This window comes from Sciurus vulgaris (genome assembly GCF_902686455.1).
Source record: "Sciurus vulgaris genome assembly, chromosome: 9".
NCBI classification, from domain to species: Eukaryota; Metazoa; Chordata; class Mammalia; order Rodentia; family Sciuridae; genus Sciurus; species Sciurus vulgaris.
Genome location: NC_136469.1, coordinates 19025397 through 19052774, shown reverse-complemented (window position 1 = coordinate 19052774; position 27378 = coordinate 19025397). Strand labels below are relative to the sequence as shown.

The window sequence follows — 27378 nt, the reverse complement described above, 5'->3', positions numbered from 1 at the left end:
GAGTGGTTTATAAGTGGCAACGGTAATGCCAGAATTTCTATGGCCCAATGGAGCCTGGCCTCTAGCCTCAAAAACACATGTAGGTGAGTTCTGTCCTGAGTTCCACCTGTAGCTTTCTCTCTTTCCTCCTGCAGAGAGAAAGGATTAATGGGGATCAGGAGACTCAGAGTTAAATCTCTTCCCTCGTCATTTTACTCACCTCTGGAGTATTTTCCTAGCAACGAATCTGAGAATTCAGGAAGATACCCTGAACTGGGGTTGGGGCTCAACAGAGCTGGACGTGCAGATCCTTGGACGGGATCCCTTCTTCGAAGAGAGTCGAGTCTGGTCTGACTGTTCCTCTCCGTTCTCCCTCCTCACAGCACCCTGGAGGGGTATTACGTGGACGACGCCCTGCAGGGCCAGGGTGTCTACACTTACGAGGACGGAGGAGTTCTGCAGGGCACATACGTAGACGGGGAGCTGAACGGCCCAGCCCAGGAGTACGACACAGATGGACGACTGATCTTCAAGGGGCAGTACAAAGACAACATTCGGCATGGAGTGTGCTGGATCTATTACCCAGTAAGCCTACAGCTGCTCACTTTGAGGGAAAGTGTCGTGATGTAAGACAAGGCTTGGACCCCTTATCAGAAAGAGTACAAGGCATGCTCTCTGCTCAGGCTCGTGACTGCGAAACCTGAGCATCCAGGAGCTGAAGCCAAGATCCAGCAGGCCCAGCACTGCTAGCTGCTGCTGACTCGGGCTGTCAGTCCTTGGATTTACTGCTCATTATTTTTCAGGGTAATTTTGGGCAAGAATGATTAACTGGGACAAATCAATTTTATCATATCCCTCACCAAGTAAGAAAAAATATTGCTTTTAATTCCTTTTGGCTTATAGAAAGAGGTGTGGGGGATTTCACTGTTGCTGTTGTGTTCTCTTTCTTCATATATAAGACTGAATCCAGATATTTCCTTTCCTTTTTTTTTTTAAGTAACTATACCATTGTTTACTTTTGTAATGTCACTCACTGCTTTTGAAGGTGCTTTATAGTTTATGTGGCTTAAATTAAGGTGATTTAAACTAACTCATCTTTGAGTATTTGATAATAATGATATTTCTGGAATTTATCAGAGCAAATAGACATGGCAAAACCCCTAGTTCGGAATTAGTGCTCTAATTTTTGTTCGCATTTCAAATATCCCATCTGTTCTTAGTGATTTTCCAGAAAATGTTTCAGAAAATAAAACTTAGGAAATATTTTATTTAATATTTTATCATATCCAGATGCTTACTCTGAAACCTATCTTCTTATGATTAAAAACTATTAATAAAAACAAATTATTACATATGTAACAAGAAAAATAGCTTTCATTAAATCTACTTACACACTCTCGTTCTTAAAAATTTAGTTACATTGAGTGCAGTTGTGCATGCCTGTAGTCCCAAGAACTCAGGAGGCTGAGGCAAGACAACTGCTTGAACCCAGGAGTTCAAGAGCAACCTGGGCAACATAGCAAGACCGCATCTGAAAGGAAGGAAGGAACATATACTCTAGGAAAAGAAAGTGTAAAAACTAAGAATTACAAAAGCATTTTCATATCCTCTTGGTGGTATCCGTGATTGATCATAAGTCATTTCAGTTACTGCCTAGAAGGACGCAGGACAGGAAGTGGGAAGCACGCACCACTTTAGGGAGACAGACTGGGCTTCCTAGGCCGCCAGGTGAGCGTCTTGCTGCCCACTGCTGGGCAGTTGCTGATATGACAGTGAAACTCAAAGTCACCGAAGTAAGTGGAACTCTGTAGGCAGAGGGAGGCAAAACAGAGATCCCAGACTCTCCCCCTACCTGTCATTTTACTCGTGACTAGAATCAACTGCAGTCCCTATGAGCTCAAAGACGCACTAAGATTGTTGCTTGGGTTCACCTTTCTCAGTGTCATTGTACTTCGAAACCTACAAATGCAGCTACATTTTAATATGTAGCCTTAATTGTTATCTTATTAAATGCCAAGAGAAGCTGCCTTCAGAAGGAAGGTATTGAGAGTTCTTAGCTTTCAAAATTGGTTGATAGGGGCTGGGGTTGTAGCTCAGTGGTAGAGCACTTGCCTAGCATGCGTGAGGCACTGGATTCGAGCCTCAGCACCACATAAAAACAAATAAATAAAACAAAATTGGCTGATAATGCCTGTTTTAAGTGTGGTATCCGTGGGCAGTTGAAGAGGCTGCTCACACCCCTTTGCTGTCTGGAGTTCGAAACGGTCAAGAAATAGAAGCAGATGTCAGAGGTCAGACTGTCAGTTTGTATTGTGGCAGGATTGGGTTGGAGGTGTGCTGTGCACCCAGAGCCCCTGTGGGTTTCTGCTCCTTCCCCTCTGAACTGAACAGATGGTCCAACTGTAGACAGAGTGGCTGGAAGGCTGCAGGTTTTCCTTGAGGTTGTGCCTACCTGGGGGAACTTCCATGGAGAGGGGAAGCATTCCAGGCAGCATTCCAGGGCCCAGGAGAGCAAAAAAAAAAAAATGAGGCAGAATGCATGGGAGAGGCCTGTATCTTGAAAATCCTCACCCAACAGAGAAAAGAGTTGGCCCCAGGGGACCTGCCATCTGGCCCATGGTGTGAATGACACCTCGTTCCACCAGGGGGAGCCAGCGAGTAGAGGCCAGAATCCACAGCTTCCTACCCAGCACTCCCCAGCGAGTAGACAAGGACGTTTCTGTGCGAAGGAATCAAAACAGGAAAGGAAGAAATTATTCTTCCCGCAGTGCTTAGAGGAACTAAGAATAAACTCTAGGAAGAGTTTATTTCTTTCAAGAAATTCCCTCAAACTGTAAAACAAAGTTTTCAACTAAGAATACAGGGCTGTGGTTGTTGCTCAGTGGTGGAGCGCTTGCCTAGCATGTGTGAGGCACTGGGTTTGATTCTCAGCACCACATATAAGTAAATAAATAAAGGTCCATCAACAACTTAAAAAAATATTTAAAAATAAATTAAAATGCATAACTCTCCAGGCATGGTGCACATGGCTATCATCCCAGCTACTCAGGTGACTTAGGCAGGAGGATTGTAAGTTCAAGGCCAGCCTGGGCAATTTAGCAAGACCCTGTCTCAAGATAAAAATTAAAAACAAAAAAGGCTGGGAGGTAACTGGGTAGTAGAGTGCCCATGACTTCAATCCCCAGTATTCAAAAAAATAAAAATAAAAGTGCATAACTCCTTTTGGAAATAAAAACATTCACTTCTTCCAAAACCAGAAGTTTAAAGCATTTAAGGGAAAAGGTATAACATGTAGGAAGAAAAACTTCTGTTTTAAATTATTAGTAATGTTGGTGGTTTATGTTAGGACATTTTCACACACTCAGGCTCAGTAGCCATCACAGAGAGCCTGAAAGCACCATGCACGAAGTACGCCGGGTTAGTAAGAATTCATTCGGGGAGGAGAAAGCAATAAACAGAGTACAGAGTACTAGTGCACTTTCTATCTATGAAAACCACTTCCAAGTCTTTTTCTTCCTATGGGAGTACTAGGACTCATTTTAATTTATAAACTTTTTCCCACCAAAGAACAATTACACTATGGTGACGCAGAGAAATCAAGTACACAGTGTTACTTATTTCTGTTGTTTTTCGATAAGCAGCAAAAATCACCCATATCCCTGACTTTGAGTTGCTGTTTCTAGATTCTTGAATCAGAGAAAGTAACCAAGCTTTTAGCAATGTGTGGCATTTACATTATATCAAGCCCGTAAAGATCTTAGATTTCAAAGTTAGACCATAAGGACCTTCAGGGCAGGGGGGAGAGGGAAGGTACTATTTCTGGTACCCTAGATTAAATTATTCATTGCTTCTTGGAACCCTAGGTCAATTAAAACAGTATTTACAGGTCACCTACTTTAGCCCTACTAGGATACAGAATTCTATCATAGCCTCCATGCTAAAGTTCACAGTAATCCTTAGGAATGAAGCAAAACCAGCTCCTCTTTCAGCAGGAGGCAGAAGGAAGCAGTAAATAGAGTGTGAAGCAATTGAGTAGAGAGAATTGAGTCTATCTTTTTTCACTTTGCCTTCTAGCTCCAAAAAAGGTAATGGTTTGGGAGGTTGAAGCAGGATAGCAAGTTCAAAGCCAGTCTCAGTAATTTAGCAAGGTCCTAAACAACTTAGCAAGACGCTGTCTCTGAGTAAAATATAAAAAGGGCTGAGGATATGGCTCAGTGGTTAAGTGCCATTGCATTCAATCCCCAGTCAAAAAAAAAAAAAAAAGATAATGGTATAGGATTCTCAGAAAGACAGGGTCTGAAAGTCCTTTTGTTTCTCTCTTAGAAAATGCAGACAACTCTATCTTTGCTCTTATACTTAATTCTTAGGTACATTTAAGTCAAAGATTTTCTTAACAGACTAGAAATCCAAAATCTAACATTAAAAAGGAGCTAATATGAATGGCAGGTAGGATTGCCCTGATATTGGCCAGAAGTAACAGTTATATTTTCTTTAAATGTTTGCAACTAATGTTCCAAATGTAACATGTTTGCTTCTTAAATAACAAACCAAGATAGAGACTGTGCAGCTAGTCTGGCCCCATCTCCCACTCTTTACAAGCCCCTGTGTATGTAACAGCAGTGTTTTTGTAAGGGGTTAGAAAGTCACATGCACCAGGGAACATGAACTTGAGGAGGTAGTTTCATGTTCTCACTCTTGCCAAAAGCTCTAGGTTCTTAATCTGTCATCCACATCGGAATGGAACTTTCTTGAACTCGTGCCCTATAGATAAATACTATATATAATATTTTCTGGGTTTTGGTTTCTCCCATCAGGACGGAGGCAGCCTTGTAGGGGATGTCAACGAAGATGGGGAGATGACTGGAGAGAAGATAGCCTATGTGTACCCTGATGAGAGGACTGCACTTTATGGGAAATTCATTGATGGAGAGATGATCGAAGGAAAACTGGCCACCCTCATGGCCACTGAAGAAGGGAAGCCTCACTTTGAACTGATGCCTGGAAGTAAGTTGAACATGCTTCAGATGGGTGGCAAGCTGAGAGATCTCTCGTTCTCTCTGCGGAGCTCACTGTGATGGTGCATTAGTCAAGTTTTGCAGCAGAACAGACGCTCTACCAACCTGATGGTTTACAGCAGCTAAAGTAGGTCTGCTGACTGGCTGTGCTTTTTTTTTTTTTTTTTCTTTTTTCTTTCGCAGTACTGAGCTACATCCCCAACCCTTTTTATTTTTTATTTTGAGACAGGGTCTCACTAAGTTGTCTAGACTCACCTCAAACTTGGCAATCCTCCTGCCTCTGCCTCCCGAGTCACTGGGATTACAGACATGTGCCACCATGCCCCACTTCTCTGTGTGTCTTAATGATGGGACCCAGGCTGAAGGGACAAGGGCGACTTTGGGCAAGATTTTCTCACAGTGGATCATACACGTGTCACAACATGAGCAGACACCTCTGATGTCCCTTAAAGCCTCACCTTGGAACTGACACGGTGACCAGTTTTCTCTGGCCAGCACAAGTCACATGGCCAAACCGAATAGGAAACAGACAGAAATTACATCATGTACTTTAGTGGGAGATGCTGCAAAGTCATGTGACAAAGGGCACAGATAGACGACTCTATAATACAGTGCAGGAGTTAAGAAATGACAGCCGTAATTCAATCGATGTCAAATGATTATAGCTCCAAAACACAGAACCATGATTTAATGATATTAAAGAACCAGATCAAATGGACCTCCAAACCTGTACGTACTGGAAGTCTGATTCAGCCCGAGAGCTGACTGGAAAAGATGGATGCATAGTGACATTCCCCTGCCCTCTACAGAACCCAGCATCTTGCATGGAGTACACACTCAATATACGTGTGAACCCAAGAGGACCCATATGAGAAAAAAACTGATTTCCTTTGCATGTGCAAAATGCCATACTAAAATTTTTTTTCTACGTATAAAATTACTTATTGTAGGAAATTGGGAAAACACAAAGAAAAAAATCAAAATTTTGTGTTTTGAGTGGCATGGCATAAGAAAGCTGTCTGAATTAGTCTGACTCCTTGAAAACTATATATGCCTGTATCTCTGGTCCAGGTTAGGCTTTAAGAAGAAAAAATTAAAAGGATAACAAACCTATGCATTAGTAGGCCCAAATAATACTTAGCTGTTTGGGATCTGCAGGAGAATCTGCAAAGGAAGGTTCTCCAAAAATAGGAAATCTCACATTTACATTTAGGTCTAACTTGGGTTGCTTTAAATGTCTCCATTTTCATTTTTTAAGTTAAAAATTGAAGCAATCCAAATGCAATGTGAGGTTCTGGATTGGATCCTGGAACAGAAAAAGGACATTACTGGAAAAACTGGTGGAATCTGAATAAAGTCTGGAGTTTTGTTCCTAGTAACATATCTATGTTGGTTTCCTAATTTTGACAAATGGACCATATAATGTAAGAAGTTAACATTAGGAGAGGCGGCAAGAGCTCTCTGTGCTATCTTTGCAACTTTTCTCTATAATTAAAACTATTCCAAGATGAAAGTTTCTTTTTAAAAAAGGAAGCAGTCATCTTTAGCTACAAACTGTAGTATTTCTGCTCTTGACATATGTTCTGGAAAGAAGTAATGTTATAATATTGAGGAATCAGGAGACCTGAGGCAGGGGAGAATCCCAACTGATGATGCAAATTTTTTAATTTTTAATTTTTGTTTATCAGGGTGCTGGAGTTCAAACCCAATGTCCTGCACCTGCCAGACGAGCCCTCTTTCCCTGAGCTACAGCCCCAGCCTGGTGATGCAAAGTTTAAAACTTCAGCAATGGCAGCATTGTTGGTAGCCAGTCACCTGGTTTAAGTCTGGATTCTGACATTCACCATACCATGGTCCTGAGCAAGTTATTTGTCTTTCAGAACCTGTCTCCTCATTTTTGAATATGGGTGTCAGTACCTTCTATAAAATGCTATAATGAAAGTCACTCTTGTAACTTGGAGGAGGCTACTGGCGGGGGGGCAGACAGGGAGCGGGCTTGGAGAAGATCTGTCTATGTGGACATCTCCCACCAGTTACTCTTGTAACTTTCATTCTTCTTAGTATGAATAAGAAACAGATTTTGAGAGTGGTATTTCTCCAGGGGATGATTGTTTTTCTTGTAATTCCTAGTTGCAAATAGTAAACACCCTTCTCAAATCCATTTAGGGTAAAAGAGAAACTTGATGGCAAGTTTCTGGCAGTCCTCTGGCATTTTAAGGAAATGGTCCTCAAAAGTTTCAGGAAATAGCTCAGCTGGGAAAGTGCTAAACTGTGAAGCATCAGGAATCATGACACTGGTTGTTCCAGGCACCTAGTGATCTAGCGTCCTGACGCTTTGGCATCTCTCGGCTCCTGTCCTCCTGTTAGTTAGAATTCTCGAACTGCTGACTGATGAGTATTAGGTGGTCCAGGGTCATGTGACCATCTGCTCCATTGGATGGGGAGATAACATAAACATGTCTCCTAAAGTGCCCCCAACCTGCCACCTCACTGGCTTCCTCTCCCACCAACCCTTTCTCTTGGTGTTTTTGTGACCCTGAACTGCTTCTCGTTCTCCACTCGCTTTATGTTGATTTTCTCATCCTGCCTCTGACTGGAATTTCTTCTGGCCTCTGAATCCTTCTGGGTAGACTCCTTTCCCTGACCAGTTCCTTCTGTCTCTGGCTCACCGTTATAATTAATGCTTATTGAGCAAGTGAATACGTTCTAATCAAAGGTCATAGTGCAAACTAGGAAGGAAAGCAGCAGTAAGAGGGAGTGTCCTGCTTGCCTGGAGCCCCCCGTGTCTAAGGGAGTGGGGGAAGGTGTTCTGCCCACCTGGAATGCACAAGAGATGTAACTCTAGTTTGTATCTGCAGCGTCCCTAAGGTAGCATGTAACATGAAGCTGGCACTCTGTATACATTGGGCATGAAAGCTTTAGTCTAAGGAAGGAGATGGAAGTTCACAGAATTTTCACACCAAAGTTTGATTTAGGGCTAGGGGACACTGCTCAGTGGTAGAGTACTTGCTTAGCATGTGTGAGGCTCTGGGTTGGGCACCACATACACACACACACACACACACACACACACACACACACAAGACTTAGTTTAAGAACAAATCATGTGGGTTTTTGTTTTTTCTTTTTTGAACTAAATGTCTTTCGTGGATTGTCTACTGGTCCATTACTTACTGGTCCTTTCCTTAGATCTATTTCTCATTCTTTCTCACCTGCCTCTGTTGCTAGGGGAGTCTACATTGCCCAGGCTCCTATACATCTGTCTTCTGGAGGAGGCTACTGGCGGGGGGCAGACAGGGAGCGGGCTTGGAGAAGATCTGTCTATGTGGACATCTCCCACCAGGAAAGTCCACCACAGCTCTGGCCACCCCAACTCTAGAGCCCCAGGCACACCACCTCCCTCTTAGACCCCTTGACTTAGAGTGGCAGCTTCCTGTTCTGGTCGCCCAGCTCCGTCTCTGTCTTCTCAGTTCTCCTGTCTCCAATATACCTAATTACCCGAGGCAAATTGAAAGACTTAAATGGTCTGTTTCCTAGTTACTCCTGGACTAATTTGGATTGTTTCTTAACTTTTAGTTTGAGGCATTAGTTTGGGCTTGGGTTGTACGGAAAAAAAAAAAAAAAAAAAAAAGAGAGAACCTGGTAACCATTGGTAACCACTGAGGATGGCTTAATGGATTATTAGTGATGTCTCAGTGCCTAAAATAATTTACTTTGCAAGAGTAAGTCCTCCGGTTCTGAATTTTTTTTCTTTACTTATTAGCCTTCGGAACATCCTATGTTTTCATTATGGTTTGTGAGAATTCTCTAAGCCTTATCCTTTGCAGAGAGTCAATGGTAATTCTCAAATGGTTGTATACCTTAGTTTCTGGAATAAATTACTGATTGGGTTCTGAACCACATCAACAGAAATAAGATGATTTTGTAATGCCTTATCAAAAGCAGTGCTGTTCTCCTGAATTCTGCAGAGACTGAATGTTTATTCTTAGTGAAGGAACCCAACGGCCAGGGCTCAGTTGTTAGATTTTACAGACTGTCTGGTATGAAGAAAACCACAAGAAAATTTTAAACCACTATCCAAATTTGATCTGACCAGAGATCTGAAAATTCCATGACAAAGCATTTTCTTGATTTAAATATATATATATATATTAAGTACCCAAGTATCTTTTAAATCATTTAAATGAAAAAAATTCAAGAACAGAATAGGGATTTTAAGATGTACTTCTAATGGCTGTTCATTAAGACTTAAAAATACAACTGAAGAATAAAGCTATTCCTACAGAAAAATTGCCTTCTAGTAGGTATAACCAGAGTAATCTCTGTGGTTTTTAACTCTGTCTCATCCCTTAAATAGAAATAAATGCTGCAAATGCTCCTCCCTGACTCTCCACCAGCGCTGATGTTTGTTTGTTTGTTTGTTTGTTTTTGCTTTTTAGGCTCCGTGTACCATTTTGATAAGTCGACTTCATCTTGCATTTCGACCAATGCGCTTCTTCCAGATCCTTATGAATCAGACCGGTAACTTTTTCCATGTGGTTTAAATTGCACTGCTAATGTAAAAATCCTAGGGTTGGGCCAGGGCACCTGTAATCTCAATGCCCCAGAGCCTGAGGCAAAGGATTGCCAGTTCAAAGCAACTTAGAGGGGCCATAAACAACTCAGTGGGATCCTGTCTCTAAATTTAAAATAATAAAAAGGGTTGGGGATGTGGCTCAGTGGTTAAGCACCTCAGTGTTCAATCCCTGGTACCAAAAAAAAAAAAAAAAAAAAAAACCTAGTGAAGGGAATTCACTCGCCTCTCACTCTGCTGAGGCTGGGCTCCTTCTGCTGGATGGAAGCTCCTCATTAAAGTGTCCCTTTTCCTTTGTAAACTTTCCAATAAATATTTACACATTCTGAGGATGAGAGTTTTTATTCTCAGACAGAATCTGCCTCTAAAGAGGGTTTCTAACGGATCAAGCATGGAGGACGGCTCATGTGTTTCCTAGCATGGAAGCTCCAGGGGACCCCCTGCCCAGGGCTCCATTTCTTAAAGCTCTGGTGGCACAATTTGTGCTGCACACACACGCCGTCCTCTGGGGACACTTTGCATTCTTTAAAGCCCTAGCCTTCACCCCCAGAACATTGCCTTTCTAGCCCAGCAGACAGGTCTGGAGCGCAAAGCAATTTCTTTATTCAATCAGCGAGGAGAGGATGGGAGCGGAGTATATGGAGCAGAAAAACCTGCCAGCTTGTCAACGACAAGTCTCTGGCTCTGTGAGCTCCCTCCCGAGTGAGTGTCAAGTCCTGTTCCATCCCACCTCTTGTGTCTGAGGATGGCGGCACTGTACCCTTTGTTCTCAGGGTGGCTTTGGCTGATACCCTGCTTGGGATCCTCGTTCCCTAGCAGCTGGTGTTTCTGTGCAAGGACACCTCTGAGCTTGGTTTTCTCTTTGCCTCGCTCCAATTCAGTCTCTGTCCCCTGACCCCGTGATGTCACAAGGAATGAATGGCCTCTTTTTGACAAGAGGCTCTGGCCCAGTTATAAAGGAGACGGTTGTATCTCTGTTGGCCCCAAAACTGTGTATATTCATATCAGTCTTATCCATTATCGTCGGGGTTATTCTTCATGACACTCTCAAAACAATGAGCACTTTACAAGAGCAAACATTTTATTTGACACGGTTCTGCAGGCTGGCTGAGGTTCAGCCCCTTTGGACCGGAATCAGCTAGTTCAGCTGGACTAGGCTGGACTCCAGGCTTCAAGTGGGGTTCAGGTCTGTTTCGTGTGCCTTCATTCCAAGATTTGGGCTACAGGAGAAACAGCCCCTGGGGCATATTCTTCTCATGGAAATGCTAGAGGAGGCTGGCAGACCTCTACCATGGCTCTTACACCCGACACCCAGCATGCAATCACCTCTATGCATTCTGCTCACAAAGCAGATCATGTAGCCAAGTGCTGAGTCAGCAGGGCAGAAGTGTGTGATCCACCACTTGGGAGGCACCTCGAGGTCACCTGGCGAAGTGGCCAGATGTATACTTCTGTCACAGAGCAGAATTGGAATCAGTGACTCAGTCTTCCAGTCCATGAAATGAGCACAAATTCCATATAACAAAAATTACCAGTTCCTGCAGCATCATTCCATCATGGTGTCCAAAGAACTGAAAGAGTTGTTGATGGGACATATATTCTGTTTTAAAATTCAAATCCAACCAGGTGTGGTAATGCACACCTATAATCCCAAGGACTCAGGAGGCTAAGGCAGGAGGATCACAAATTTGAGGCCAGCCTTGGCAACCTAGTGAGATTCTATCTCAAAATATCAATAAAAAACTATAGGGTTGTAGCTCCGTAGTAGAGGGCCCCTGTGTTCCATTCGCGCATGCGTGCACACACACACACACACACACACACACACACACACACACACACACACGGCTTGCTCACCAATAGAAACGGAGGGCTTTCCTAGACGGCACCCTGCCCAAGGTCATTAGCTAATCATTGACAGAGTCTGACGGATTTCAGTTTTCCAGACATTGGGTGTGTCTTGTACAAAGCAAATCCATTTCTATTGTCAGAATGCTGTCTTCGCTTCTTGAAAACCAATGCTTGGCAAACTGTTTCTATAAAAGGCCATATAGTAAATATTTCAGGCTCTGTAGGCCGTATGAGCTCCGTTGCAAGTACTCAGCTAAAAGCTACACAGTCAAGAAGGTGCTGAGCCAATAGGGGTGGCTGTGTTTTCCAATAAAACTTTACTTACAAAAATGAGCAGCAGCCACTTTTGATCCTTGGGCTTTAGTTGGCTAGTATCTGCTATAAACCCCTCTGTTGGGAAGTACTTTTGGAGATATCCTATTAACTATCATTCCTCTATGTAAAAGATTCATCTTGGGGTTTAACTAAAACAGTCTTCCCCTCCTATCTGACATGGACAAACTTGGGTATAGTTTTAATTAACTTTGGAGACTGATTGACTTGTATAATAAGACTGAAAATTATCACTAACTATCCACAGACTTCTACCAAAAGGAAAACACTGCTATAGCAAGTACCAAGCAGCTTTATACTGCTCTTTCTTCCATTCCCCATGTTAAAATATTGTGGTTTAACATTTTCCTCCTTCCTTCTTTGTTGGGTTATGAGGAACTGATATTTGGGATCCAGTAGCCATAATGATATTTCGGTGGTTGATGTAAGGAGTGACGTATCACATTTTTAAAGTCATTCTTTTTTTTCCCTGTAGGGTGTATGTTGCCGAGTCCCTCATTTCCAGTGCAGGAGAAGGACTATTTTCCAAGGTAGCTGTGGGACCTAATACTGTTATGGCTTTTTATAATGGAGTCCGCATCACACACCAAGAGGTGAGTGGGGAGACGTGACAATCTGCGATTGGGGAAAGGGTTTGTTTCCAACAGGGTCCCTTTAAAGTTCCACAGCTAATTCATAGAAAGGGGGACGGTGCCATCCCTGAGACACTACCTGCATTGTACAAGACACACCCAATGTCTGGAAAACTGAGATCCGTCAGACTCTGTCAGTGATTAGCTAATGACCTTGGGCAGGGTGCCGTCTAGGAAAGCCCCGCTGTTGGTACGCAAGCCGTGCATAACCTGGGTCTTGGGAAGAGTCCTAGTGCCAACAGAAAGTTTGAGTTGAATCCCCTCTAGTTTTGTTTTTTCTTGTTTTGTTTTTTTTGTTGTTGGTTTGTTTTTTTTTTTTTTTTTTTCGGAGCTGGGGATTGAACCCAGGGCCTTGTGTTTGTAAGGCAGGCACTGTACCCACGAGCTATATCCCCAGCCCCTGCTCTAGTCTTTAAGACACAAATTTTGATTTATTTCCAAAGCTTTGTTCACGTTCTGATTTTTTTCCCTTCATTTCACAGCTAACCCCTAAGGGTTTGCTGAAGGGCAACATCTGAAGCCTTCAGCCCTGTGAGCGAGCTCCATCCCCGACTTGCTTGACTGTGTGGGGCGGAGGCTATGGCTGATCTCCACTTTTTCATTTATCCCTGCTGAATAATAAGGGACCAGATACCATGAGATATTCCATTTATCACACATTCAGAGCAGGTGCACCAGCTAAGGTTGGCAATGCACTCCAACTGAGCAGGGTCCCCAAGACCTTGGGAGGCACTCCCGAAAGCCCAGGCAGGTCAGCATATGGAAGGTGGCTTCAGGAGAATGACACATTACAGGTTGAGTTGTTCCTTATCTGCAGTGCTCGGGACCAGAAATGTTTGGAATCTGGGATTTCCTCAGATTTTGGAATATTTGCATATACATGATGAGATCTCTTGGGGAGGAGACCCAGGACCTGGCACCTGCTAAGTTAGCGCTCCTGAGCTACAGCCCCAGCCCCAGCATGCATTCCTGCGTCAGTTCCATCTCTGGTTCCATTTGATGTTCCCACTTCATTTATTTATTTGCCTCATCTTCATCTACTTTCTGCCCCCTGTCCCCAAACTGGGAGGTTGAACCCAGGGTCACTTAACCACTGAGTCACATCCCCAGTCTCTTTTTCATTTTTTATTTAGAGACAGGGTCTCACTGAGTTGCTTAAGGCCTGGCTAGGTTGCTAAGGCTGGCTTTGAACTCATGATCCTCCTGCCCCACCTCCTAAATTGCTGGGATTATAAGCGTGAATCACCTCACCTGGCTTTCATCTATTTTTTTTTTTTAATATTTTTATTTAAGTTATAGATGGACACGATATCTTTATTTTATTTTTATGCAGTGCTAAGAATCTAACCCTGTGCCTCACACATGCTAGGCAAGCACTCTGCCACTGAGCCACAACCCCAGCCCTTTCATCTGCTTTGAATTCATGTTATCTACTTACATTTTTGCATGTCTTAACAAGGGAAGGAAATCCATTTTTCTACATGAAATAAGGGGAAAAATCAATAAATAAGGGAAAAAAATCAATAAGTAGTAAATTGAGCTGTCTGCTTGCCCTGTCCATATGTGGAGAGATGTTGTTTGTTTTTTCATGTCCATAATTCTCAAATTAAGACGTTTAAGGAGAAATGAGACATCTTATGGGCTTTTGAGAGAAAGGTGCCCTCCAACACCGGCTGTCTTACTTCCTGCAGGTTGACAGCAGGGACTGGGCCCTAAACGGAAACACCCTCTCCCTTGATGAGGACACAGTCATCGATGTGCCTGAACCCTACAACCACGTATCCAAGTACTGTGCCTCCTTGGGACACAAGGCGAACCATTCCTTCACTCCAAACTGCATCTACGATATGTAAGTGGGACCCTGAGCTGCTGGGGGCATCTATGCCTGGGGCCCTGGGACTGAGGCATCCCTACACCTCAGATAAAGGACGCCCCATCGGAATATCCAAAGGGCCTCTGTCGCAGGCCTGGGTTATGACTTGAAACTCAAAACCCGAGCATCCCCATTGGACTAGACAAAGGGGAATGAAGGGAAGGGAGGGGAATGGGAATGGAAAGGACAATAGAATGAGCCAGACACAACTTCCCTATGTTCATATATGAATTTACAACCAGTAACCACGTCAGGTACGACCACAAGACTGGGAAGTTACACTCCATGTATGTACGATATGTCCCAATACACTCTGCTGCCATGTGTATCTATAAAGGACAAACAAACGAAAAACAACCTGAACATCCCCACCCCGTGGCCTTGGCCAGCCAGGAGATGGAAAAGTGCCACAGGAAGAGTGTACTTAGTGGTGGTTGTTGGCTGCCATTTTGTCCCTCAGTTTTCTCATTTAAATACCCCATTGGGCCTGGGGCGTAACTGAGTGGTTGAGCACCTGCCTAGCATGCACATGGCCCTGGGTTTGATCCCCAGCAATGCACAAAAATAAAATAAAAAATGTGGTATTATTTGAAATCACTCTGCACAATGGAGAAAGTTAGCAGACCCTTTTTATGGGGTGAAAGGAAGAGGAAAATAAAATCGTAAGCCAAGGCCATGAATTTTCGGCATTAGAAGAGACCTATAAAATCAGAGCCCCAATTATCTGATAATAAAAAGGAATGAAGCCTGACCCCCACTACAGTGTCGGGGAGTTAGCTACATTATGCTAAAGGGGAGAATCAGGTCGCAAAGGCCGCTAGCTGGTGATTCCGTTCACATGAAATGTCCAAAGTGGGAAATCCATGGAGACAGAATAGGTGGGGGTTACCTCGGGCTGGGAGGGGACCTGAGGGGTGACTGCTAATGGGGATTGGGTTTCATTTGGGGGCGATTAAATTTCTAAACTTAGATGATGATCAATTCACAACTTTGTAAATATTTAAATACCACAGAATTGTCTGCTTTAAAAGGGCGAGTTTTATGGTGTGTGAATTATAGCTTAACAAAGCTGTATTTTAAAAAATCCAACAGTTCTACCCCCTTGAGGCTCAAGCCTTCCCCTTCCATCTGCTCATTGAACCTCTTCTTGGAAACCTCCGTTGGTGGGAGGCTTACTGTTATCCGCAAAGGCAATTGAAAGAGACAGCATGAAATTTGCCTTTGGGTTCTGAGGACTAGCAAGTTTCTTTTCTTGAGCCTAAATGGGTTTTCCTGTAACACCCAGCCCTCCGTCCAAATCATCTCTTTCCTGTGTACTCTGTCAATCTCTCTTCTACAGGGTTGTGCTGCAAATATTTTAACAGCTTTCACGAGCCCCCAAATGTCCTCTTCCCAAAGCCAAGCATCCCTGACTGTTCTCTAAAGGATACAGCTGGGCTTCTCTGTTGCCCTCCTTAGCTTGGCCTGAGCCTGCCAGCTCTTCCTGGGAGCCAGGGAGCTGTGCATGACCTTTTCTGCTTAGTTATAACTGCAGCCCCTCAGGTCACGCGGGTTATTAGCATAAGCAAGAGCAGATTGTATGTAGTTCATGTGCAGGAAAATTGCCAGAATTTGAAGATTCCTCAGGAATGTCTCCTCTTGCATCCCCACGATGACTTAAAAAAATCATTCTGGCAGTGATGTGCTCTCTTTGGCAACCAATAACGAGCACTGGAGCTACAATGTGTGTTCAGAGAGCGGCAGAAATGGCAAAGGACATGTGTCATGTGAAATGAAACTGACACTGTTATTAACAGCAAGGTTTTCATGGCCAGTGAATTAGGCCAAAGCATCATTCCAAGCTGCACACAGCATAACAACAACCCCCTAAAGCAGTGGTAATTAACCCTCATAAATGCCACCGAGACCCCTCCTTGAAAAACAAACGAGCTCTATGATTTTATTGCAAGGACATGATTTTTCTCACCAAAAGAGGGAGAGTATAGGAGACAAGAGAAAGTTCTATTTGTGCAAATGCAAAAAATACAAGTCTCTTTACTCTGCAGGGCTTTTTCTTTCTTTCTTTCTTTTTTTTCCCCCTGGTGGTGGTACTGGGGATAGAACTCAGGGGCTTATGTACCTGATAGGCAAACTCTCTACCACTGAGTCACGTCCCCAACCCAATCTGCAGGTTTTGCTTTTGTTGTTGGTGGTGTTTTGTTTTGTGAATTCGGTGTGATCAAACCGTAGTTATCTGGGGTAATGGGAGGACTACTAGAATGATAATCAAATATAAAATTCAGATTGTAATTCATGGCATTCATTTATTTCCCAAAACACTGGTATTGTCACATACACTTTAATATAAGTAAAACAACACTTCCCTAAGCTGTTTTAACCGTAATCAAGCACAAAATGCCAAATGGACACAGACAAGATCTCTCCTAGCTGTAAATGTAGGTAACATGTGGACAGGGGCCAAAATGCTTGGCACAAAGGTCCAGCTGGGTAGCTGATCGTGATCGTGCAGCTGAAAATGGTCAGAGCCTACTCTGGGCACTTTTTTTTTTTTTTTTGGTGTTGCTGGGGATCAAACCTAGGGACCCACACTTGCTGAGCACATGCTGCATCACTGAGCCACCCTACAGCCTTCACTCTGGGTACTTTTCATGCATTATCTCATTTGATCCACCCAGGAATTCAAGAGCCCACTTGTATTCCTTCCCAGATTGCAGACCAGGAAGCACAGATCAAGAAGGCACAGGGGTTAAGCATGCCCTCTCCAAGGACCAACACCTGAAATTAAGTTCTTTCTTTTCAATCTGCCCATTATCTACTCCAAAAACAATGACGAAGAGCAGGAGAATTGGAATACAAGAGGATCATAAAGAAACCTCTAGACCCAGAAATGCAACATGGGATTGTTACAGTGGGTCAGAAGGTTAATCAGAGCTCCATTTCAGGAGTCCGGTTTTTTTTTTTTTTTCATACTAAAAGAACATGATGGAAATTATGATGAACCATTTTAATTTATAAAGTTGTGATTTTAACAGGGAATTCCTGAATCGCTAATGCAGGCATCTCCTTTGTGATGGGCATAATCTGATACTGCTGTGCACTTACATGCCTACACATGCACACACACATGTCCATGCACATGCATGCTCACACACACACACAGTAACTAATATTAGTCAAGTCCTCTGTTGTACCAGGATTTGTGTGAGGTGCTTTGTACGTGTGACCCCATTTTGTCATCACGAAGACCCCATAGGGTAAGTCTTACTAGTATCATCACGATTTTATAGATTAGGAAAGTGGGATTTAGAAATACAAGGTGGAGTTTCCAAGAGGACACAGTGATATTTGTGGACCCAGGACCAAGCCAGTGTCTCCTGACCCCAAATTAGGTGTCCTTTTCATGAAAGAGTATTTTTTTATGAAAGAAACTTTCATGCTGTTTCATGAAAGGGATGCTTAACTTGGGGTCAAAAGACTCTGGCATTAGTCCCAGGTGGACTTTGAGGGCCCCTTTGGTGTGAGGTAGAGGTTGCTCCTTTTCACACCACATGGAAGACAGCCCAAAACCTCAGATGCTCCTGTCTCCACTGCCAACAGAGGGAGCCAGCCAAACTATCACGTGCACCCCCACTCAGGGCCTGGAGCCTTCCCTCTGGTGTCTCACTGCCCTTTGTTTAACACGTGACAGTAAGTGAATGAGAGTGACTTGACCAAATGCATATAAAAACAAAGCAGATTGCTTCCTGGCCATGTTTGACTCAGATGCCTTTCAGTGACTGTCAGGGAAGCTAAGTCCATTACTTATTTATGCACTTGTTGTTTGGGGTGCTGGGCAGGTGAACAGTGTTGGGAGCCTGTAGCAAATGAATATAGAGTGTTACCCCACTTCTGGTTCTGAGAGGATTTTACTAGGAGATATTGGTCCCTTCCTAGGATGCTTCCCACCTAGGGAAATGCGGAAGAAGCGGGTAGACTGAAAGGTCTAGACTTCCCTCTGGGAAAGAAATCTTCATCTAATGTTAGAAAGTAGTACTTCTTCTCTATGGATAGGGTGCAATACAAATGGCTTTTTTGCTTTTGAAAAACCGCAAAGCTCTCCTTGCAATTCCAAAAAGCACTCTGGTCAAGCCTTGTTTCTCCTTGAGAAATAGCCAGCTAGCCTGGTGCTACCAGCCAGGTGAGCTGAACTGTGGGAAACTGCACAGGATCTAACTTCTCATTAAGGACAGGTTTTTGTTGTTGACCCTGATTGTTGCTTTAGAAATACAGAGCACCATAGCCCAGTGCAGTGGCTCACAAGTTCAAGGCCAACCTCAGCGCAACTTAGCAATGTCCTAAGCAACTTAGCAAGACTCTGTCTCAAAATAAAATAAAAAGGATGGGGGATGTGGCTCAGTAATTAAGCTGCCTGGGTTCCATCCCTAGTACCAAAAAAAATAAAAATAAAAATAAAAAAATCAGAGTGCCCAGTATGCTTTTCAAACTTGAACATGCCAGTGCATCTCTGGGGTGTTGTTAAATGCAGATCCCCACCTGGGTCTAGGCATGGCCGAAGTGCTCTAGGCTCATGAGTGCCCAGGTGCAGCTGAAGCTGGCTGACCTGTGCATGCACTTCCAGTGGTGCCCAGGCAAGAGCACATGGGCTCATCTGCACTGGCCCCCCGCTGGCCTTTGCCTCTCCCTTCCAGCTCTGGCCCTGGAATGACCATGTGCATCTTGATGTCTAGGTTTGTCCACCCCCGCTTCGGGCCCATCAAATGCATCCGCACCCTGCGAGCAGTGGAGGCCGATGAGGAGCTCACGGTTGCCTACGGCTATGACCACACCCCTCCAGGGAAGAGTGGGCCCGAAGCCCCCGAGTGGTACCAGGTGGAGCTGAAGGCCTTCCAGGCCACCCAGCAAAAGTGAAAGGCCTGGCTGCAGAGTCCAGAGACCTGGAATAGAAACTTGGATCTATGCACTACGTTTTCCGACAATGGGACAACCAGGGACTGCTCATGCTGTGACATCACATCCTCTCACCCCGCGTTAGCAACGACTTTCTCGCATACTAACTAGGTTTGACTGTATTACTCATACCAGATTTAAAATTAGCTAGCCTTGCAACAACATCTTACTGAGAGGTATTGTCGAGCACTGACACAGACAGCACCATGTACTTTGGTGGTTCAAGTCTAAATCTGTACCACGTTCAGAGATGCCAAATGATTAGACTGAAAAAGGGAAAGGGGTTTTTCCGGTCATTCTTTTCGTCGGTGGTTTTTCCATAATGTTTTTCCTACGGCCAGTGCAGATTGTGACATTGCGCTGGCATCTGTGCTGTATTGGGAGTAGAGAACCACAACATCTTTATTCTCTCGATGTAGTATAATTTGCCTTTTAACCTTTGATCTGTATCTTGCAATAGAATGGCTTTTTTTTTTTTTTTTTTCCTAGTGAACAGAAGCCTACTTGAGTTACTCCTCTCATTCTCTATCTTAGATGCCCTTCACAAGAAAAACTTCCAAATGGATTTTGCATCAGTAGCAATGTGTACGTCTCTCTGGTTCTTTCTATATCATTATTTCATTATTATGTCCTAATATAAGTACTGGCTCATAAGGCCAGGATATTATTATAGAATTATTATTCTCGCATGTAAACAAAGATATCTTTGCTTTCAGATGTGAGAAGAAATGAATTTACTTTGTTTGCATTAAGTTAGGGAAGAGTTGTAATATATACCTTAAGAAAGAAGAGAGGAAAATTATTTCCAAGCAGTAACTGTGGCAATTTTGCAATATCTTTAATAGTGCTAGTGATTTTTTTTCTCCCTGGGTACACATTATATGTACATAACCTAGCACAGACTGGCTTGTGGTGCACGGTGCACTGAATTCAGAAGTCAAACAGAAAACTTGAGTTCTAATGCAGAATTCAAAACTTTATTTTAAATCAGTACTCTGAAAGCAAACATACTGATCACTAGGTACAAATGAAACCTTAATACTAAAACTCTTCCTCTTTGTAATTTCAAAGCACTTTCCTGCTTCAAAGCATTGTAAGCTAAGAGTTCACACCTGCATAGTTTAAAAGCAACATCAATAGCATTTCATCTATTTCACAAGCCATGTATAATCACAACTACAGAAATAAGGAGAAACCCCCTGTTTTTTAGTTTAGCATATTAGATCTGTAACATAACTGGGATTGCTCTGAGTGAATTCTGAGAGGCGTCCTTTTTCATAAGCCCTCTCGCCACACACCATGGCTCTGTCTTCTTTAGCCGCCTGGACAGATGAGGTGGCTGGAAGTCCTGGGAGCAGCCGTTGTGCTGGTCTGCAGCTGTCAACGGTCCACCTGTCGCCTGTGACAGTTTGGTCTTGAAAGCTAATGCCTCCCTAGTTGTGGCGGAGAGCTCTGACTGATGGGAGATGCTTGTGGAGTGGGAGAAGAGGGAGGAACCAGGCAGAAGTTTGCTGTTTCTTGTCAGTGACGCGTTGTTCTCACCAAGCCTTTGACAAAAGGGCTCGATTCAGGGCTGCTCCTGACTGGTTTAAGGCCGCCTCTGGGCACAGGATTCAACCCTCAGTTCAATGAATGACCTGGCTGCTTCTCCCGTCTTTGCAAGGACAGGCTTCTTGGAACATCCAGCTGCCTCCTCTGCAGCTAGATGGCAGTGGTTTCCAGAAAATCCAGTTGGATCCCTGTTTGTGAGCTTAAGCTGCCAGTTCCCACAGGAGAGGAAGTTGTCAGGCTTCCGGAAAGATCTCCCACCAAAGGAACCTAATAGTGTTTTTAGATGAAAAGGCACCAAGATAGGATTGCTTCTATTCTGTTGAAAGAGACCATTCTGTAAACTGTGACAGGTGGGCGAAGGCTCTGGATTTGTATTTTGATTGGTGCTTTAATTTAAATGTGTACCAAAGTGAGTGACTGTCTTTGGGAGAAAGATGGTTTTCATCCACCCCTGCCAGTTGGGCAGTGGAACCTGGGCCCAGAAGGGAGAAGGCAGGCCAGGCCTCCGCACAGCTGGCTTAGTGACTTCAGGACTGAGGATGGGTGGCCTGTGGGTGGCTTCAGTGGGCTATTGCTTCTGTTCTAAAGGGCTATTCTTATCCCATTCAAATGGGATTTTTTTTTTTTTTTTTTTTTTTTGGATAAATGGGATTGGAGAGTTGTAAGTTAATTGATTAATCAGCTAATCAATTCTTCACATTAGTGAATGCTCATAGTCTGGGTTCAAAACCTAGCAGTTGTCTGTGACCTTGCAACAAATCAGAGGAAACAATACACTAAGCTGAGCCCCTCTTTCTCCCTCTTTTCCTATTCGCCCTGTCTTCTGGCTCGTGTGTCTTCTGCATGTCTCCTTCCAATTCTCTCTCCTTGCGTGAGAACGGCCTGGGCATCTATGTGGAATGCTGAGTTCCTCCTCTTTTGCTAGTCCCCCCAACCTCTCCCCCCCCCCTCTTTCACACACACATACACACACACACACACACACACACACACACACACACTCCCAAACTGAGATCACAGTTGGCACTTGGGGCTGGAGATTCACTGTGTTGGTAGGTAGGTGAAGAAGTTGGTGGGGTGGGGTTTCCATGAAGATTTAACAGTTGAGGAAATAGGGTTTGTTCCTTGGTTGAACCAAAGGGGAAAAGCCTCAGAATGGACTTTTCTACTTTACATCCTTTACAGAAGAAAATAGCCAGGAAGCAGCTGAATCGGGTCGCCTCAGCATGGTCTCTCCCACGTGGACTCTCCCACACGTGGTGCAGAATGAGAAGTTACACTCTCCCAAGACAGCCAGAGCCTGTGTGTGCGTGACTGCGTGGGGTCAAGGGAATTCACTTGGAGCCCTCAGGCCAACCCCTGCATGACTAGATCTTTCCTTAGCATCTTTTCTATGATGAAATATTATCTTGTGTTAGAGTTAGGAATAGGAACTAATCTGCAAGAGCATGTCCCCAAATGGGCATCCGTGAGGACTAACAAGAGCAACTGTAAGGACTGAATTTCTGACACGAAGGAATGATAAAATTAAAAAGCAACCGCTGAGGAGGACTTGAGTTTTGTAGTACCTATTCTTATTTTAACCAGCTTCACCCCTGGTCACCCCAAGCACCTGAGAAGGGAACTCGTTTTTCAAGATCTCTTTGGACCTGTCCGGGAATAGAGTTCAACCTCTTTGCCCTCTAGGTTGATCAAACTTGAAAAACGATTTCCTAATCATGAACAACCTGAAACAGCCAAGAAGGCCAAATATAACCATTTGCAACATTTAATTGTAACTATTAAGATTTCACTGGGCTGGGGACAAGCTCCGAGTCTTAGAGCATTTGCCTAGCAAATCTGAGGCCCTGAGTTTCATCCCCCAGCTCCGCCAAAAAATAAAATTGCATTAATTGTGAACAGTGAAGTAAAGGATTGTCTTAGTGAGACAGTATGTGGCACTTTTAGTAATTTTCAACTAATGTGTAAAAACTTAAATCACTCAGTGCAAAATGCATTTAGAATCCTCCGAGAAGATAGAGTTCTCTGTTTTATTTTTGAACAGTTGCCTCAAGTTCTGTCTTAAGAGTAGTGATTTAGAATCCAGACATCTTTTGTTGTAGAAAAACAAGCAAAACTATGTTGCAAGATGGATAGTTGTAATGTTAATTTGCCACAGATCAAAGGTTCGCAAAATCTATTAAATTTACATGTACTTGAGGTACCTCAATAGATTGTTTCTTTTCTTGGATTTTTCCTTGAGGAATTTGGAGCTTTGGTGTCAGGTTTTTTTTGTTTTGTTTTGTTTGTTTTGTTTTATAAATACTAAATTTAATTTTTTTTTCTTTTGCCAAATGTGTGCATACATATTCAAAGCAATGAAACGATTTCAAGCCATACAACCACAGGGGTGGAAACCCTTTTCACAAATTTTAATGTGTTTGTATGTAAATAGATGTTTGTATGAAATATTTTCATGGTAGAATGAATATATTTAAATGAAGTTGAATTATTCCAGTGCTATTTAAACACATGACAAAAATTTTTGGTGAGAATTATCTGAGTCTATTGAGATATAATGCAGATCAATTTTGATTTTTAAAAATCAAAAGCCTACGCACGACTCGGACCCGAGGCAGCTCCCCTGGCGGCGTTGCGTCTGTCGGTCTGTCCGGAGAGAGCCGTAGGCTTCGCCAGTGCCTCCGCCGCTTCCTGGTGGTTAGTTTGGTGCTAATGAAGGTGTGTTCGCCTTTTAGTGACTTCTCCGTGGGCCGCGGGCCCGGGGTGAAGCAGAGGCATTAGAGACACCGGTGCAGTTATCCGGAGCACAATTTCTTTGCAGGGCGGCAGAATCAGAAGCCAGACTTGGCCGGGTGAAGCTCGGCCGCCACCAACCGCCACCCTTACTGCCTAGTCACAATGTCAGGGAGGCTGCCCTCAGTGGAGTTGGGGCTCAGACCCCAGGGTGGGACTTCACAGTTTTGCCAGCGATCGCTGCCTTCCGACCTCCACTCCCAGAGAGGGAGGGGAAGGCAGCCGCCGGCTGGGGCCCTTTACTCAGCACAGCCCATTCCCTCTGTCTCAGCTCTGGAAGACTATGCAGCCCGGCACCAAACTTCCAACCAGAGAGAGAGACGGCCTCGGATCCCGGGAATCCTGCTTCCTCTGTCTGTGACTTGGCTCACAGTTGTTAGAACCATCCAAATATCAAGGTCACTCACATCCCTAAGCATACCTCCCAGCTCCCCTGACTTTGCGTTCCTGGGGGAAAAAAAAAAAATCCTTTATAGTGATACTGGACTTGAGTGGGTTGTTTTGTTCTGTTCATTTTGGTCCTGGATAGAATGAAATGATAAAGATGACAGATTTTCACTGTGTATACTAGCAATATGAACACACCTGCCAATGTATCCTAACAGACCTACTTGGTTACATTTGGGGGTTGCTCTACTTCATCTTGATTCATGGATGGAGAAGTGACAGGGATCCATAAATGCCTGCTGACCATAGAAGAAAAGTTCTGTCCATGATTCTGAGCTCCCTACTTTAAAAGTTTTTCCTCCTGGGTTCTCTGTGTTCTCTTTTTATCCTGAAATGCATCATTAGGTCGTGAGGTATGTTTAAGGAGTGGCAGCCAGGGGTATGCTTCCGGCATTTACCGCCACCAAAAGTCAACCCCATCGCAGTCAACGAGCATCTTTGGTCTTTCGTGGAATTTGAACTAAATCTATGAGCCTTATTCAATATCTATAATTCTATGATTTTTTTAAATTATGGGAAATTAATGGAAGATGTTTACATGAGTAATGTTTGCCCTTACTGTGTTATGAATGAATTTTTTGTAGCGTGTCTGGGTGCATGTGCAAGAGAGTAGGAAAAATGTTTCTGAAACAAAACTTGACAAATATTTGTAATGAAAAGTAAATTTAAAGACTGCTATAATTGCGCTATATAAACAATGCAAGTATTAAACAAAATATACAATCATCTGTCCTTGTCTTTCTTTGGTGGTCTCTGGAGCAAAAAGCAGCACTGTTATTATCGCGTATTTAAATTACTAAAAAAAAAAAAAACCTTTACATTATAAATTGTTTAAAAATGCTCTTTAGTGTTTCCCACTTTCCAGGAAGGAAGGCACTGGCTGAGGCCAAACGTCCATGAATCCTGAACCGTTAGCCACAGCACCAAAAGTGAATGCCTAAGTGTTAAGGAAACTACAGAAAACTTCAGCTTATGGTTTAAGGAAAATATAGGAAATGGGTTAGACGCTGCGGTGGAGTTTGGCAATCTTAGGAGGCATCTGGGCCAAGGAACCCCGGAACTTATTCCTGCCCAGTCACAACCCACATCCTCAAACCATCCCCTCCGCCATTCCCAAAACACAAAAGCCAGCCACACAGGGAGCCAAAACAGTGCTCCGCTCTTACTGGGTCACCAGGACCCCAAAGCACTTAACTCCAGGGAGTTGGGCCAGGAAGCAGGACACGACCTGCTGTCCCATCTCCTCCCATTGACTAGTCCTTGATCTTATCACTCTTCTACCAAAGAGAGGAAGCAAACGGGGGTGACCTGAGTCTGAACTGGACAGTTCCTCAGCTTGCACAGGGACACTCCCAGGCTTGATCTTAAGGCAGGGCTGTCCCCACGACACTCATGGCTTAGACCACAACGGTGACAGCCTTCCTCGTGGGGAGGAGGGGTGCAGAATTAAAAACTTAATACAAACTAGGTAATTCTAAGAAGCCAAACTTTTGAAAGTGAATCAGGCAGTGTTATGGTTTGGATGTGAGGTGTCCCCCAAAGCTGCCATGTGAGACACTGCAGGAAGGTTCAGAGGAGAAATGATTGGGAGGTGAGAGTCTTAACCCAGTCCATGAATTAATCCCTGATGGGATTAACTGGCGTGGTAGGTGTGGCTATGGGGTGTATATTTTGTATCTGGAGAGTGGAGGGTCTCTCTCTCTCCCTCTCCCCCTCCCTGCCTTCCCCTCTCTCTCTCTCTCTCTCTCTCTCTCTCTCTCTCTCTCACTAAGCTACATCCCAGCCCTTTTTATCTTCTTATTTTGAGACAGTCTTGCTAAGTTGCTGAGGCTAGCCTTAAACTTGTGAACCTCCTACTCAGCCTCCTGACTCACTAGGATTAGAGTTGTACACTGTCATGACCAGCTCTAACACAACATTTGAACCATAGCATAAACACCTAGTTTCAACTCAGCATCTGACTGATTTGGGTTGCTCAATAAGAAGGTTCTGACCCCAAAATATTACAGAAAAATAACTTTTTTCTTTAATATAAAAAAAGCTAACTCCCCTAAAACATGTTGATATGTTCAGTAAGTGTGTTTTTCCTAATGTTTTGTTTGCTGTGAAAAAATTTTAAAAAGCCAATTTTTGAATTCAGACCTTCACCTCTTATAGTGTACAGTATAGAAAAAGAAATTAATGGAGCCATCTCAATTGCTACCAGATTTTTACATATTTTTTTTCTACAAGTATGAGAATGCTTCCAGCTTCAAGAAATAAAAATCCAAGCTGGGCCCAGTGGCACACTCCCGTAATCCCAGTGACTTGGGAGGCTGAGGCAGGAGGATGGCCAGTTTGAGGCCAGCCTCAGCAATTTAACTAGGCCCAAAGTAACTTAGCAAGACCCTGTCTCAAAATTTAAAATAAAAAAAGAGCTGGGGATGTGGCTCAGTGTTAAAGTTCAATCCCTGCTTAAAAAGCAAAACAAAGGAAGGAAGGAAGGAAAGAAGGAAGGAAGGAAGGGAGGAAGGGAGGGAGGGAGGAAGAGAGGGAGGGGGAAAAGGAAGAATCCAACTCAGTTGGCTTCCGTAATCACCACAAGGGAGCTGTGATTATCTGTCCTTTCCGTCCGCACTCTTCCCCGATCTTGGTCTCAACACACCTTAATAAGACCTACGTCTAAGAAAGCCTGACCCCACATCTCAGCAAACTCTACTGCCTCTGCCTTTAAGAAGCACCCAAATTCAGCCACTTCTCACCATGGCCCTTGTCCTGCCAGCCATCATCTTGCAGCCCTGCTTCCACCTGGGTCCTCTGCCCCACTCCATCACTCAGCACTGTCGGGGCATCCTTCGGCATGTGAGGAAGGCCTGTCACTCTTGTGCCCACATCCCTCCAACTCAGGGGCTCATTGCACATTTGTCAGGTGGCTTCCTTTGCCCTGAGGTAGCCTCTATAAAATGGTTCTGGGGTCCAGTGGAACCTCACTCCCTTCTCCTCCTTTGGACACTTCACCCCATCACCACTTCCTCTCACCAGCCACCCTGGCCTCCCCTGGTTCCTTGGACATCCATGCACACATCTCCCCAGGTCTGGTCTACTTACTGGCCCCTCCCACCTGCCCCCAGCCTGGGATCTTCCTCCGGAATCCCCATGACTTGCTCTCTTCCTCAGGAAGAGGTCTGCCCTGGACCCCTCAAACAGCGCCTCTCTCCCCACACTCCTTATTCCCCTTTATTCATCCCGTCCCACTGATCCTGCACCCTGCAGTCGTCACTTGATTGTTATTGGTTGCACCCACTAAAATGTAAGCTCCTCAGGGCGGGGAAAGCACTCAAGCCGACAACCCCAGTCTGCAACCCCAGTCTGCAACCCCGCCTTGTGACTCTTCCCGGAAACCGC

The 27378-nt window shown here is 44.0% G+C and overlaps 1 protein-coding gene across 1 annotated transcript in view; it reads left to right on the top strand.

The window, feature by feature from the left end:
• SETD7 (SET domain containing 7, histone lysine methyltransferase) overlaps positions 1-19680 on the top strand; it is a 40951-nt gene extending 21271 nt beyond the window's left edge. Inside the window, exons 3-8 of the mRNA XM_079153530.1 lie at positions 363-564; positions 4794-4983; positions 9434-9515; positions 12227-12344; positions 14075-14232; positions 18984-19680. Of these exons, the coding sequence (XP_079009656.1) occupies positions 363-564; positions 4794-4983; positions 9434-9515; positions 12227-12344; positions 14075-14232; positions 18984-19164 (931 nt within the window). The 3' untranslated portion in view covers positions 19165-19680. The remainder of the gene's footprint in view (positions 1-362; positions 565-4793; positions 4984-9433; positions 9516-12226; positions 12345-14074; positions 14233-18983) is intronic.
• Positions 19681-27378: the final 7698 nt, after the last annotated feature.